This window comes from Aethalodelphis obliquidens, unplaced genomic scaffold (genome assembly GCF_003676395.1).
Source record: "Aethalodelphis obliquidens isolate GAN/ISIS:26980383/991018 unplaced genomic scaffold, ASM367639v1 scaffold9, whole genome shotgun sequence".
NCBI classification, from domain to species: Eukaryota; Metazoa; Chordata; class Mammalia; order Artiodactyla; family Delphinidae; genus Aethalodelphis; species Aethalodelphis obliquidens.
In genome coordinates, this window is record NW_020837953.1 from 43,726,252 (window position 1) to 43,742,462 (window position 16,211).

Genomic DNA, 16,211 nt, shown 5'->3' on the forward strand with positions numbered 1-16,211 from the left:
AGCCCTGTGTTTTTATTGTTGAATTGTAAGAGTTCTTTATATATTCTGGACATTTAAATATACGATTCACAAATATTTTCACATTTTCTTGATAGTGTCCTTTGATGCATGAAATTTTAAAATTTTGATGAAGTCTAACTTATCTACTTTTTCTTCAGTTGCCTGTGTGTTAGGTGTTATATTTTACCTAAACTGGGAGAGAGAAAATAAATGTGGCAAAATATTAAATACTGGTTTTATCTGAGTAAGGGGTATGTGGGACTTCTCTGAATTATTCTTGGAACTTTTTTTTAATATATTTTTTATACAGCAGGTTCTTATTAGTTATCCATTTTTTACATATTAGTGTATATATGTCAATCCCAATCTTTCTTATAAGTTGGAAATTAGCTCAAAATAAAAAGCAGCTGGCCTTAGAAAGCCTTCAGTACACTGGGAGTGTAGATGTCATGTGGTGTGATGTATTTGTGGTATAGACAGGTCCATGCATTCCTATAGCCCCCCTGAATGGCAGATACAGGTCTTTTGCCCATCTCACAGTTGAATCACTGCCTTCCCGTGTGACCCTGGGTAGGGACCTTTATCTTTCCGGGCCTCTGTTTTCCCATCTGTAAAATGAGGAGAGGGGCCAGAGGCTACATTTTCCAGGGCAAGGGTGGAGATGCACTGGGGAGAGGAGGAAGAAGAGAGCTGGGGGGCAGTGATGGCCAGAGATTCCTTTCAGCAGCAGCAGCTCCTGTTTTTCGGGGGCTGACTTGACCCAGGGTGTTTTTTTTTTTAATAAGTTTATTTATTTATTTTTGGCTGTGTTGGGTCTTCACTGCTGCACGCCGGCTTTCTCTAGTTGGGGCGAGTGGGGGCTACTCTTTGTTGCAGTGCGCGGGCATCTCATTGCCGTGGCTTCTCTTGTCATGTCATAGGCTCTAGGTGCATGGGTTTCAGTAGTTGTGGTGCACGGGCTCAGTAGTTGTGGCTCGAGGACTCTAGAGCGCAGACTCAGTAGTTGTGGTGCACGGGCTTTGTTGCTCCGCGGCATGTGGGATCTTCCCGGACCAGGGCTGGAACCCGTGTCCCCTGCATTGGCAGGCAGATTCTTAACCACTGCACCACCAGGGAAGTCCCCCTGGGGTGGGTTTAAGGGAGGGATGAACTTAAACTGCATCCTATTCTTTATTCCGCTCCTACCCAAACATTTCCTTTGCCCAGTGGGAGTGGAACCCTGTCCCAGGCAAGAAGGTGATGGTGAACTAAGTGTGCGGGAAAAGCAAACTCCACCCTGATCTGATGCTGAGCAGAAGGTTCTGAGAAGACATTAAGCTGTTTGACTACAGAAGTTTTAGAGAATGCTCGCTTGCAAAAGGAGCCCCTCAGGACCAAGGGCCAAACATATGCCACATGCAGTTAGTTTAATAAATGTTTGGTGGTGAAGATGTCAAGTTCTAATGTGAAAGATCTCTAGGGAGAGATTCCACAGTCTTTCTGGCAAGGACAGGATGGAGGCTCCAAGCGCCCTTATCTAAGATTGAGCTGCGGGAAGCACAGGGCGCAGAGATTAGAAAACAACCAGCAGGACTTCCCTCGTGGCACATATTGTTCCCATTTTACAGAAGGGGAAACAGCGGCACAGAGAGGTTCGTGACTTGCTCGAGGTGGCACAGCGGTATCTCTTAGAGCCGAGGGTAGGTTGGTGCTAAAACCTCACCCATCCCTCAGCCCCACCTCCGCAGGCTGGGTGTGGAGAATGAGGCCCCCGTGGGATGCGGCTTCCACAGAGCCGGAAGCTCAGTGACCAGACAGGACTCGCATCAGGGGTTGGGGTCGTGAGCCTGTGTTCTTTCCTCTGATACAGGGGGAGGGATGGGGTGGGGGGAGCCTGCGGAACGATGATGACCACGAGTAGGGGAGGTGCGTTGCAGCTGCCGCGGCCCCGTAATTAGCCGCTGGGACTGGGGTTCGGCGCCACTGGGCACGACCCTCTTGACCCTCTGAGCCAAGGGCCGCGCTGTCCCCGCCCCGGGGGGCCGCGAGGTGGCCAAACGTGGGATGTCAGCGCCTTTGAGGGCGAGCTGCGGGGGACCCTCGCAGTGAAGGCAGGCACCGGGTACCCAAGGACCGCCAGGTGGAACGGGGTGCGGGCGCTAATGAAATTTGGGGAATGCCCCGCTCACTCTGATTCCCACCTCCAGTACCTGCGGACAGAAGAACCGCGTGCAAGGGAGAAGCGCGCAAGCCCCACCCTCCACTCCCCGTCTAGTGCTGCCAGGCTGAGCACCTAAGACTATAGTACGCCCAGTTAAACCTGAATTTCAGACAACTAGGGACTAACCTTTTAGTGTATGTGAGCCCCAGTCTACTGGGCTGAGCTGCGCCAGCAGGGATTCCGCTTGTGGGAGAGTCCCGGAGTTGGCATCTGGCCTCAGGTAGATACTCATTAATGCTCTCTCTCCCGGCCAGTCTAGATAGGAGACGTTTAATTAGGGAGTCTCAGGCGTGGGGACAGACTCTCCCAGCTGGGGACAGGGCACAAGCCTGTCCATGGTCAGCTCCTCCCTCTGAGGTCAGCTGCTTTCCCCCAGTCAGCCAGGGTGGGCCATGGAGCATCCCTCCAGGGGCTCCCCGACATGGCTGTTCCCCCTGGAGCCCAAACCAGTCCTTTAGCTGGTGACCCTGAGCCACTCAAACCAGACAGGCTGAGTGAAGCCAATGCCCCCATCCCCGCCCTTTGAGGTTAAGAGCAGCATCCCTGGAGGACACTGAATGCAGACCCTGTGTCTCTACTGGATTAGCAGGGTCAGAGAGCAATCTCACACCCATTTCCAGGCTCCTGGCTCTGAGCTGAGGCAGCCCTTTGTCTCTTCTCCTGCAGGAAGGAGGCAAGATTCCTGGATCAGGAGGACCTTGGGAGGGAACCGCCTCAGGAGGCAGAGGGACCACTTTCCTATGGTGTCTCTGGCTCAGCATCACAGGCTGCACAGATGTCTGCTGGTGGGTGGGAGGTCAACATGTGTCCTTAGCCCTGCTTCTTAAGGAGCCCTCTTTAGCCTGCTGAAGGGGGAGGTCTGTCTGCCCATTTAGACTGTAAGCAACTTGAAGCCAGGCTTTGGACCTTCTAATTCCTCCATCTATCCCCACTGTGCCAGGACAGAGCTCCTGTAGGATGTGTATTCTGAAGTGTACCTCTCATCCTTCCTCCTGCATCTCTCCCACCAGCTGATCCAGCTCCGACTTTCTAGCCTTTTGGAAAGTTATTGAACATGTTTTATGTTTTCTGTCTGACTATGGGGATAAACTCACATTACAAGAGGAGAGATTTAAATTAGACAGTGCTCAGCAGTTTTGTCTGCAAAGGCTCTAGACCTGGGGCTGTTACCAAGGGCTGAGATATTTTGTTCTCAAGATACATTTCTAAAAGAAAGGCATGCCGTTTCTTTCGGGGACTGTGTCGGTTAGGAATCTTTGAGACAGAAGTGATAGAAATCTAACTTAAATTGGTCTAGGCAAAAAAGGGGGGAATATTTATAAGTTCACATAACCAAAGAGCCAAAGTAGACTGACTTCAAGCATTGCTGAGTCCGGGGGCCCCAATGATGTCACTAGGATGTCAGCTATGGGGACAAATAATGAGTACTATACGTTTTGGAAGTGGTGGAAGGGATAAGGTGACCCTTTCAGAATTCTTTTTTCCTTATGAGGTTGTAGCAAGGTGAAGGAGAGAGGAAAGAAAAGAAAGAGAGAGAGAGAGAGAGAGAGAGAGAGACACTATTACCCTGCAACACATAAGCAACCCCTCCACTCTAGTCAGATGCTTTGAATGCTGCTGGCGAGGCTGCACATGAGATGGGAAGAGTTAATAGCTCTTTTCTTTCAGGCTGCCAAACTCAGACCTTCCTCTGTTAACCATCAGTCTAGAGATTCACTTCAAGAGCAGAGAAGATCCACACACTCAGACTGGTTTCTAAAGGACCCCAAGCACACACACACACACACACACGCCTATCACAGCTGTGAAGGATCTGATGTCCCTCTGCAGGTGGTTTCTGGCTTTTGGAGAAGGTCTAAGGGTCACAGAAGATGGAGGTATTACTGGGGGCTGGAAGCTGGCAAGCAGACCTGACCATGAACTAGGGGCAGTTGACTATAAGAACACTTTTGTGGCTGGGAGAATTCCTTGTCTAATTCCTTCTTTCTACACAGGGGAAACAGAGTGCCAGGGCAGAGAAAGGACTTGCATAAAGCCACTCAGTGAGACAGCAGTGGGCAGAGGTTGGCCACCAGTTGACTCCTGGGGCAGTGCTCCTTGCTTCCTCTTTGCTACCCCATAGCTGCCCAGGGCTGGGCTAGAGATGGGGTGAGAGGGGGAGCTGCATAGAAGTAGTTCAGTACAATTGCAGCTGGGCCATTCTACCTGACAGGCCCAATTGCCCCAAACATTTCCTTCCCTGCTTCTTTCTTCTGCCAAGAGCCTAGGTGTTATAGACTGAATGTCTGTGTCCCCCACAAAATTCACATGTTGAAACCTAACCCCCAGTGTAATGGTGGAGCCCTCATGCATGGGATTAGTGCCCTTATAAATGAGACCCCAGGGAGCTCTCTCACCCCTTCTACCATGTGAGGCTACAGTGACAAGAAAGCTTATGAACGAGGAAGGGGGCTCTCACCAGACACTGAATCTGCCAGCACCTTGATCTTATATTTCCCAGTTTCCAGAACTAAAAGAAATAAATTTTTGTTGTTTCATCCATCCAATCTATGGTAGTTATTCTATTACAGAAACCTGAATGGACTAAGACACTGGGGGCTGTAGTTGAGCAGTTAACCAGTCCCCCAGCTTTGCCCAGAACACTCCACATCTTCCCTGTCATGGCTGATTCATTCTTATCCCTCAAAGCATTAGCCCAGAACCACCTTCTCCAGGAAGCTCTGTCCTCAACGGAGTGTTCCTGCCATGTTCCCAGAGCACCCAGGTCTCCGTGCTGGATCAGTCACCACGTCACCCTAGGGGCCTGTGACTGTGTCTGTTTCTCTCCCTACACTGTATGCTCCTCAAAGGTGGGATTTGTCTTGTCCACTCTGCATCCCCACCTCCCAGCAGAAAGCTTAGTGGTTTTTTTTTTGTTTGTTTTTTTGCATAAGGAGTGTGCACTTTTTTTTTTTTTTTTACAGAAGATGTTGGGGGTAGGAGTTAATTAATTAATTAATTAATTTTTGCTGTGTTGCATCTTCGTTTCTGTGCGAGGGCTTTCCCTAGTTGTGGCAAGCGGGGGCCACTCTACATCGCGGTGCGCGAGCCTCTCACTATCGCGGCCTCTCTTGTTGCGGAGCACAGGCTTCAGACGCGCAGGCTCAGTAGTTGTGGCTCACGGGCCTAGCTGCTCCGCGGCGTGTGGGATCCTCCCAGACCAGGGCTCAAACCCATGTCCCCTGCATTAGTAGGCAGATTCTCAACCACTGCGCCACCAGGGAAGCCCAGAAAGCTTAGTTTTACCTGCACAGTCCCATTTCATCTCACAGCAACCCTATGAGGTGGACATGAAAAACCATGAGAGATGAAGCAACTTGCCTGAGTAGCAAAAGACTGAGGTGGGATTGAATCCAGGCAATTTGATCCCAGGGACTGGACTCCAGACCGCTGTGAGCCCAGACCTTCAATGAAGACTTGCTGAGCGAAGTAAGGGTCTTCCTTCTTCCTTTGTAGCCAGCACGGCCAGCACCCAGAACCCCCCACCTAGGGTCTGATGCTGGAGAGAACCAACACTGCCGCCACAGCCACCTTTACGGGGGAGGGTCATTAAGTGCCAAGCGCTGTGCTCAGGATTTTACATATGTTGTAGTAGTTTCCTATTGCTACTGAAACAAATTACCCTGAACCTAGGGGCTTCAAATAACACAAATTTATTTTCATACAGTTCTGGAGGTCTAAAGTCTAATATGTATTTCATTGGGTTAAAATCAAGGTGCTGGGGCTTCCCTGGTGGCGCAGTGGTTGAGAGTCCGCCTGCCGATGCAGGGGACACGGGTTCGTGACCCGGTCTGGGAGGATCCTGCATGCCGCGGAGCAGCTAGGCCCGTGAGCCATGGCCACTGAGCCTGCGCGTCCGGAGCCTGTGCTCCGCAACGGGAGAGGCCACGACAGTGAGAGGCCCGCGTACAGAAAAAAAAAAAAAAAAGAAAAAGTTAAAAATCAATTTAGGTGTAAAAAAGAAAAGAAAGCAGATTAATTTCTCTGAGCTCAGTTTTCTTATCTGAAAAGTGAAGAACTACAATAACAATTTTCTCACTCAGTACCTGGAAGATGCTGTTTTTCAGGCCAGGTTTGCTTAGAAGTCTCAGCTTCTGCCCTTTGCTGCCTCTTTCTCCACTTCCGTCATGACACATTTCCTTTCCTAAACCATGCTGCCCCCTCATCCTGCTGCTTCTCAGCACAAGTTATCTGGTAGGGGTGGTGACATCAGTCATGCACACTTTAGGGGGGATTTAATCTGCAGTGTCTCTTCCCAGGGCCATTTTTCTATGGAGGCCCTTTTGTAATCGCAGACAGGAGGCGCAGACCACCTGCGAATTGGGAATGAGATCATGGCCGGCCAGGTGAAGGAGGCCTTGTGGAAGGCACTCCTTCACACCCTTAGTGTCTCACCAAATAGATAACCGTCTTCCAGTCATCCTTGCTTTTTCCGTTATGTTGGCTTGGTGGGAGAGAGGAGGTGTTGGCACCTGCGGGAGCTGTGATAGAAGCATTCCTGAATGACTTCATCTCTGGGCCTTGCCTCTCAAAATTCCTGTCAAATCAGCTCTACACTTTAAGGGATGGAAGAAGGGTCAGCATTCCAGAAGTTCCTTGTCATACCCAGACATTTAATCAGGTGACACTGGAGAATTAGCATCCTAGTGCAGGAGGTTGTGAGAGGGCGGAGAGGGGTCTCAGACGTCTCTTGCCCCTGCCCCACGCTTGTCTTTCTGGCAAGACCCACGTTGAGGAGAGCGAGTCCTCTTGCGTTGTTGGCTCAGAGCGATCAGAACCACGGACAGCGGTCAGAGCGCCCGGAAGACCCGCCGCCGAGCAAGGTGCGGAGAGTTACAGGCGGGGAGGGAAGATGGGCTGCGGCGCGGGGGTGGCGGCTGGGCCTGTGATTTCTCTGAGTCACCCCGTGCGCCCGGCAGTTGCGTCGGGCCTCTGATCGCTGGGGTTCCCTCTGCCCTCTCCAGGAATGCGGGGGGGGGGGAGGAAAAAGAAAAGAGCCACTCTAAGGCCCCGGGGTTTTTGCAGGAAAGGGGGAAGCGAGAAACAAAGGACCTATAGCGGTGTCTACCCAACCCCGCCAACTCCCCCCCGCTGCGCGCTCCCGTTGTCGGCCAGGCCCATTTCTATACAAGGCCTGCTCTCCCCGGCCTCCACCCCTCCTCGCGGAGAGGTGCATTCCCCCGCCCTGAGCTCAGCGGGCCGGGCCGGAACGCGCCGATAAATCAGAGATAACCCAGAGGGGCAGGGCCGGCCCGGCTCTCAGGACGGGGGATAAAAGGCCGCCGTTGCCCGAGGACCCAGCGGGTGAGACGTGAACCGGGACCCAGCGCAGCGGCAGCAGCGGCAACCTCTCTCCGCCCCTCCAACGACATGGACCCCCAGACGACGCTGCCCCGGGCGCTCATGCTCATTCTGTTTTTGCACCTGTCGCTGCCACGCTGTCGTTCCTACCCGCTAGGTGGCCCCGGCCCGGCCTCGGAACTGCGCGGGATACAGGTGAGCGCTGCCGAACTGCGTAAACCCGGCTCGCCGGGAGGGCACCGACAGCAGCAATTAACGGGTCCCCACCTACCCCCACCCACAGTCTCAAGAGGTCCCCACCCTCCCCTGGGAATTAGTGATAAGAGAGTGAGAAAGCGGCGAGGCTGGGTGCAGGGACCCCCGTCCCCAAGGCGGTCGGTTTGCCTTGGCGCCGAGAGCGGCTGGGCCCAGGTGCGGGTTCCTGAGGCTCCGCCTCCCCCACCCATCGCAGGAACTGCTGGGCCGTCTACGAGGCAGGGTCTTGGAGCTGCAGGCCGAGCAGATGGACCTGGACCCCCTTCATCAGGGCCACGGCCTCGCAGAAGCCTGGGAGACCCGGGCGGCCGCCCCCGCGGGGCTCCTCGGGCCCGGCAACAGCGTCCTCCAGGCCCTTCGGGGAATACGCAGCCCCAGAATGATGCGCGACTCCGGCTGCTTTGGGCGGAGGCTGGACCGGATCGGCTCCCTCAGCGGCCTGGGCTGCAATGGTGAGCACCCACCCCCATTCCCACCGCGTGCCGCCTTTCTGGGTCTGAAGTCTCGGGACCAAATTTTGAGCAAAGGACACCTGGATATCACTCTTCCTTGCCGTCAGTCCTCAGGGTCAAGGAGCGCCTTTCTGGAAATATTAAATTTTGACAACATTCATTACCATGCCTGTGAGTTCCCGCCCACCTTCTAACCCCCTCCTGCCTCTCTTACCAAAAAGGGCAGAATCACCTTAGGATGTAACTCGGTCATCCCATGAATTACATCCGTGTAATTCGGTCAATTGCCTTGGCAGCCCCTTCTTGGCACAGAAAGAGTATTAAACATTTTCCTCCTGGTTTCCCCTGAACTGTCTAGAGCTGCAAGGGCAGAGGGCAGGATCACCAGGGGAACGGCAATCCCCAGTTTACAACGAGGAAAGCAAGGTCCAGGGAGGTAGAGTATTCCAAAGCCTCAGACATCCAGATGGACTGAAGGTGGCACACGGTGAGGGGAAGCTCAGGTCCTGCCTGCCTCCCACCCAAATATAATCATCACTCTCTCTCTTCCCCACACAGTGCTGAGGAGGTATTAAGAGAAGGTCCTGGCTGCATCCGATTCTCCCTCAACCCCCTGCTCCCCTTTGAAGCAACTCCTATTTATTTTTACTTATTTATTTATTTATTTGGTTGTTTTATATGAGATGGTTCTTATCTTTGAGCACAAATTTTCCATGATGAAATAAAGTCAATATTATAGCTTTTTCCTTTGAAATTGATTTGTCTCAGTGTTCTAAAAAATAATCCGTCATTGAAGAACAGTCAAACCCTGTGTTTTCTTGAAGATCCCAAAGATGTCCTAATGGTGGGGCGGGGACACAGCTTCAAGGGCTGGTCAAAGAGTTGGGGGGGTGGGAGGTGGTGGCTGCTTTGCTTTAAGGGCTTTTCATGCTCTGAAAGGTCTCTAAATATCTCAAGCACTTGAGACACTTCCCAGAAACTACTTTTCAGAGGCCGGCAGTTTCTCCCTGGGAGTTGAATGGGCCCTGATGTATTCCTGTGACATGAGGGTGTGTGTCAAGGTATCTGCCCCTTGACAGTAGCCTTCCCTTTGCCTGGAATTCTGCCATTAGGGGCCCTCTCCCTGTATTTGTCATTTCCAGAAGCTCTCAGAGATTGGGGGCGCTTTGTGTGTGTGTGTGTGTGGTGTGTGTGTGCATGTGTGTGTGTGAGAGAGAGAGAGAAAGAGAGTGAGAGAAAGAGATATGCCAGCTTATTTGCATTCCTGATGGGGGTGAGCCCTCCATCTGCCCCAAACCTCAGGTTCAAGTCTTCAATTCCTGATGTCATCCTGGAAAGGAGGCTTCTAAGCCCTGAGTTTAATAGCATTTTCATTTCCTGAGCCCATAAGTTTAGAAGTGCCTGAAAGAGGCCCAGCATTTCAGGGTGCCTTCCTTCGGGGCCCCACGTCTTCACTTCCTCTCTGCCTTAGAGGGAGAAGACCTTTATTCCAAGGCAGAAAAGGAGACAAGCACTAGAATGCTACTGTGTTGCCTTAATCAGCAGGGAGTCCTGGTAGAGGTCACTGCCCTCTCCTCTCAGGGTCCTCCTTCCCCTGCATCTTGGGTTCCAGGCATCCCAGGTCATGCTGCAGAGCTCTCTCCTGCTTTCAGGCTCCCAGGCTTCAGCTCATGCAGTTTCCTTTGCCTAGAATGCCTTTTACGATCCCAGCTCTGCAGGAGGACAGGACTATTATTATCCCCTCTTTATGGGTGAGAAAACTGAGACCCAGAAAAGGGAAGCATCTTACCTGAAAGCATTCAGCTGCTAAGTGCCAACACTGAGGTTTGAGCAGAGATCCACGTGACTCTCCTATGGCTTTTCTGCTGTTCTCATCTGATGTTTCTTTGAGTGAGAGGGAAAGAGAAGTGGTGGGTCTTCGCGTTATTTCTCATTTTAACCCAGTGTGCATTAGACATATCTAATGAGATTCAGATTTTGAAGGTAAGGTTTTAGGACCAACTTATTTTCCAATAAAACTGTGAGCCATCTTTGCCTAATGTTTTTTTTGTTTTGTTTTGTTTTGTTTGTGCTACGCGGGCCTCTCACTGCTGTGAGTTCTCCCGCTGCGGAGCACAGTCTCTGGATGCGCAGGCTCAGTGGCCATGACTCACGGGCACAGCCGCTCCACGGCACGTGGGATCTTCCTGGACTGGGGCACGAACCCGTGTCCCCTGCATTGGCAGGCGGACTCTCAACCACTGCGCCACCAAGGAAGCCCTGCCTAATGTTTTTGACCCAGGACAGTAATGAGTAATTAGCACAGTTAACATTTATAAAGGCCTCACTATGTACCAGGCCCAGTTCCGTGAACTCATATTAGTCCTTGCAACAACTACGCAGGAAGGACTCATTATCCTTCATTTTACAGATGGGGAAATCGAGGCACAGAGAGGTAATGTGACTTTCTCAGGGTCCCACAGTTAGTAAGTGGCAGAGCCAGGATTCAAGCCCACGCATACTGGTCCAGCAGCCAGGCCCCTAACCACTGCAGAACCCAACCTTTCCCAAGCCAGTGAATTAGGCTTGCTGGTGGGTTGGAAGGTCCCCCTCTTAATGGCATCACTCAGTTCCCCATTTGGGGCTGCTGCGTATTGGCAACTTTCTCCCCCTGCTCAGGTGATGAAGGCAGACCTCCTCCCAGAATGCCCACTCTACAAACCCAGCCAGCACTTCAGAATTCTTCCAGGTAAGTCCAGCTCTTCCATAAGTAGGGCCCAGGCAGTGGAGTCTGTATGTATGATACAGATATATCCTGTTACTTGAACCTTTTCCCCAAGCAAAAGTCCAGGAGAGAGGACCCCAAAACAAACTGTGAAGGAAGCAAATATGTCTTCTGGAGGATGGGGAGTGGGTGGCCTGACGTACCCAATGAAGTGACACCTCATTGAGCTCCCCCTGTGTTTGGTGTTTGGGGCAGTGCTGTGGCACATGCATCATCTATGGGTGCCCTTTAGAACCAGCCCTCCCTCACCTGTGACCCTGGCCCCTTCAAACACATCCCCATGTAGCTATAGCCATGGCCTTGACCTCCCTGACTTTCCTATTATCAACCTCGTCCTCCAAAGAAGCTGCCAGATTATGTATCTCCATGGACGCTTGTCACTGGAATCTACACAGAAAGACATGTTGGTGGACACAGGCCCAAGGATGCCTAGCCCACGGCTTCACAGCTGGAAGGAGCTTCGGTAGAGGGTAGACTGGCTTTGCTGGGTCTCCAGTTTTGAGGTTACTGAAGTCAGGACAGTGTTGGGCCTGAACGCTACATCTCATGTCACTGATGCTGCGTTCCCCTCTCCATCCCTCTCGTGGCAGCTTTGACTTTTTTTTTTTTTGGCCACGCCGTGCGCCTTGTGGGACCTGGGACCTTAGTTCCCCAACCAAGGATCGAACCCAGGCCCTTGGCAGTGAGAGCACGGAGTCCTAACCACTGGACGGCCAAGGAGTTCCCAGCTTTGACCCTTCTGAGAATGATTTGTGGCAAGAAAGAAAAGTGCATTCTTTCCTCATGCAGAACCAGGTGTAAACAAAGTCATGAACTTGGCCATTTGTCTGTGTTCCTGTTGTAGTTCTCAACCGTCTATCCCTGTCTCTGTAGGATTTTTCATGCAATCAGTGCTTTTCTACTAAGTGGCCCGTTTCTCCCGTGGGGTCAGGAGCCAGTCTCCATACAGCTGCCTGGGCATCCTGGAACATTTCAGCCATGGGACCTTGGCTCCCACCCTTGTGCCCCCAGTATCTTGTCTTTGGCACTGCCAAGTATAGCCCCTGCCCTTGTCGCTTCAGTGCACACCAGCCCTAATTTCATCCAGCAGCACCGCACTTTCCTGCCCGAGGACTTTCTCTGGCAGCCAGAGTCCACTTCCTGCGGGCAGGCAGGAAGTGCTGGGGAATTGACATGGATCAGGAACAACACTCAGTCAACACCTAGGAGAGCCCTCTGTTCACAGGTGGTGTGTATCTTTCACTGGTTACTGGATTTCTCTGCGGGGGTGGGGGGGTGGGGGTTGGGATTAAGCTGCAACTGCCCACGGTGATCCGTGCAGCTAAACTCCTTCTCTCCCTGGTCACTTCCCCACTCTCCTGCCAGTATTTCCTGGGATTATCTCCAAAATAAACTACTTTGCTTGAATACTTGTCTCAGATTCAGGAGAACCCAAACTATGACACTCCCGAATGAGTAAACCTTCTCCCAGGGCTCCACCCTCGATGACTTCAGCCCTTGGAATCTTCCTTGACTCCGTTCTTTGGCTGGACCACCCAGGCAAGTACCATGTCCACTCCTCCTTCCTTCCCTCACCACTCATATTGGCACACCAGCTTCCTAACTGGCCTCCCTGCCCTGGACTCCTCGATCTGGTTCTTCCTGCATCAGGGGAGAGAGCAGAACCTTCATGCCTTAGCCAGCGGGTGACTCCCCCTCCCTGTGAGGCCCCTAGGGAGGGCAAGGTGCAGGGGTGGGCCCTCATGTATGTCCTTGGGTGGTATGCTGGAGGGGGTGTTTGTGAATCACGGTCATTGTGGATGTAATTAGTTGAGATGAGGTCATACTCGAGTAGGGTGGGCTCCTATTCCAATATGATTAGTGTCTTTATAAGAAGAAAAGAGAGAAACACAGAGAGGGAAGACGGTCATATGATGACAGAGACAGAGATTGGAGGGATGAATCTACAAGTCAAGGAATGCCAAAGATTGCCGGCAGCTACCAGAAGCTGCAAGAGACAAGGAAGGATCCTTCCTTACAGGTTGTGGAGGGAGCCTGGCCCTGTTGACCCCTTGATTTCAGACTCTAGCTTTCAGAACTGTGAGACAATACACTTCTGTTGTTTTAAGATACCCAGTTTATGGTACTTGGTTACAGCAGCCCTAGGGATCTAATGCAGTGCCCTCATCCTTTTCTCTCTTCGTAGACTGTTCAAAGGTGCTGGGTTCCACAAAGCTCTCTGGAGATGTGCAGCATGTCCAACCAGCCGACCAACCAACCACTAAGCTGTTTTTGCAAAGCTGTGACCAGCTTGGTAACATATCACTTTATATTTGCTCTTTCTCTTTCCTTACCTGTGGTGGGCAGCCTCTGAGATGGCCCCCATTGATGCTCATCTCCTGGTATTCACCCCTTGGTAATCCCCTCCCTCTGAGTATGGGCTGGACATTATGGCTCACTTCTAATGAACACAGTACAACAGAAATGATGGGGTACCACATCTAAGATTAGGTTACGGAGAGATGATGGCTTACATAATGTTTCCCTCTCTACCTAAAGGAAGTCAGCGGCATCTCTGTGTAGAAGCCCACGCAGTAAGGAACTGACATCTCCAGCCAACAGTCAGTGTGGACCCGAAGACCTGCCAACAGTCACACGAGTGAGCTTGAAAGCAGATCCCCAGCTAAGCCTTGAGATGACCGCAGCCCCGGCCAACATCTTAACTGTAGCCTGTGTGAGCTCTGAACAAGGGGCACCCAGCTAAAGCAGAGCCAGACTCCTGGTCCACAGGAACTATTAGATAATAGATGTATAGTTGCTAAGGTTTGGGGTAATTTGTCATGCAGCAGTTGTTGACTAATACACTATCTCACTTCCCTTTGCTCCTCACTCTTACTTCCCTTGAACTAGAACCCCCATAAAGCTTTAGCAAATCAACTCGTCTTGGGCCTTTTTTCCTGGGGAAGCTGCCCCCAAATTCCAGTCTCAGTGACCTCCATGTTGCACCAGAGAAACAGAACATCGTTTTCAAAGTCCAAAGCAATCATTCCTAAATACGTACCAATGTCCTACCAACTTCTCCCAACTGGGGCTTCTGCTTTAGGCTATTTAGGTCTAACAGACTTGTCCCATGAATGTGATGGGTTTTTCACACCAGTTCTGCCCACATGTGACGTTGCTGGGCCCTCATGGCTCCCCGAGGCAGCCCACAGCATCCCCACGGAGAGTCATGAAACCAAACTCGGCTAGAAACTGGAGTTACCCCATTCTGGATCCTCCCACCCATCTGCAACCTTTGTTCCATCATATGACTAAGATGACTTCTTTCCAGTGATAAGGAAAGAAAGCCTTTTGATTTTTCAGCTACTGGGAGAGGCGGAGGTGGAGGGTGGGCCTGGTCTTCTGTACCTTTTGCTTTTCTTCTCTCTCACTCCCACAGGCTGGCTTCTAAACATCCCATTAAATATTAACTCCTCCACACATACCCCCCGAAGTGGAACAGGGGCACGAAAATGAAGAGAAACTGTACGTCAAGGCATTTTCCATTTCAGGGACAAGTCAAAGGCTTTAAGAGGGTTGGGCAGTAAGTGCATTTGGGGATTATCTGTTTGCCCTGGGCCCTGTTAGTGCAGGGGGTGGTGCTGGTCCTATACAAAGTCAGGGCAATAAACCTAAGTATTCTTTTTTTTGCCACCCACCTTCCACAGAAACCCCAAAACAATAGAAGAAACTCAACAAATGACACTCGTGCCCCACTCCAGTTTCACTCTGGAAGACGAAATGTAACTTTAATAAAAGGAGCTGGGAAAATTCTGAAATTCTCCTTCTGGAATCTTGGACGGGATTTCCACTTTTCCTTGGGCCACCAGCAGACTTCAGAAGTGGCTCAGGATGCAGGAACCGCATCAGCCCCCAGAGGCCAAGCCGTGGCAGAGGCCACCCGCCATGATGCCCTTCCGGAAGTCTTGCCTGCATCAAAGGTCTGTCTCAAAGGGTATCTCCAGGAGACAGGCTGTGTGACGCACACAGCGCGGAGCATCAGTTCCCCCAGGGTGACTGCTCACTGAATTCTCTTTGCTAATAATAACACTGCCACCCCAGCTATTAAACTGTGAGCACATTCCAGAGACTCTTCAGGATAGAGCGGTTCTTTGCCCCCAGCGCTCCTACTCAGAATTGCGCTCATTTCAGATTTCAAGTTGAGTTTGGCCAACCCAAATCTTTTCTCCTTTAGAATAAAACCCCCCCAAACACCCCTCATGACCCCTGGCCCCGTAATGCCCGGATTTCCTGCCTTTTCACTGCGTAACAGCCTCTCTCTCTGATCAGCCCAGGAGTGAGCACAGTTGGGGGAGGGTCCGGCCAGGACAGAGCTGTCATTCCACCCACATTTCCTGAGCTTCTACGGGGTAGATTGAAACACGTTAGGTGTGTAAATAGGTCATGGGGTTTGGATGTGGTGCTTTCCTGAGATAGTCCGCATACTTGCAGACTTGCCAAGCACGCAAAGCTCAGTCCCAGGGCAGGGGGAAGGCGAGGAGGTGCTCAGACGCAACCTGAGAGGCTGGGATTAGGGTGGTGTTTAATCAGGAACTGAGACTAAAGGGCTTGTTAAGGAACCTTCGTGCAAAGAAGCAGCGGGATCTGGGAAGTGGGTGGAGAGTACAGGCGTTGGCGTCAGACCTGGGGTCCGAGTCCTGGTTCTGCCGAGTGACATGGGGCAAGTGACAGATGCTCTCAGTCTCAGTTCTGTCCCTCTATGAATGGGGACAATACTACCCACCTTCTGGGGCTGGTGATGAAAAGGAAAGAATCCGTATAAAGCTCTCAGCACGGTGCCCGGCACATTCCAACCAACCAGTAAGGACAACCATTGTGAGCACCGTGCAATTATATAGCAATTCCCACTTCAAACTACGTTCACATATTAATAGCTCTTATGAGCCTCACCGATGAGGAGAATAAGGCCCCAAAGATGTATGCAGTTTGGCTTGTTTGGGGCTGCAATGCGGGGCTCTCATCCCTTCAAGTGTAGTGTTTCCCCCGGATACGTTACATTGAAGAGTGTAGAGCGTTAAGTCCAGTGCTTAGTAAGTGGAGGCCACTCATTACATGTGGACAGGCTCGCTGCCTGGTACTTCTCTTTTGGGCACCAGGAAAATGGCAGCTTCAGTGGCTCATCCCTTGCCTGGCCTTGGAGAAGGACATGGGAGGCATTAAG

General features: G+C 51.6%; 1 protein-coding gene across 1 annotated transcript; it reads left to right on the forward strand.

The window, feature by feature from the left end:
• Positions 1 to 6,946: 6,946 nt before the first annotated feature.
• Positions 6,947 to 8,978, forward strand: NPPB (natriuretic peptide B). The gene is made up of 3 exons (XM_027110726.1): positions 6,947 to 7,735; positions 7,992 to 8,247; positions 8,806 to 8,978. The coding sequence occupies exons 1-3, from the start codon at positions 7,610 to 7,612 to the stop codon at positions 8,820 to 8,822; spliced, it is 399 nt and encodes a 132-aa protein (XP_026966527.1). The 5' UTR covers positions 6,947 to 7,609; the 3' UTR covers positions 8,823 to 8,978.
• The last annotated feature ends 7,233 nt before the right edge of the window (positions 8,979 to 16,211 follow it).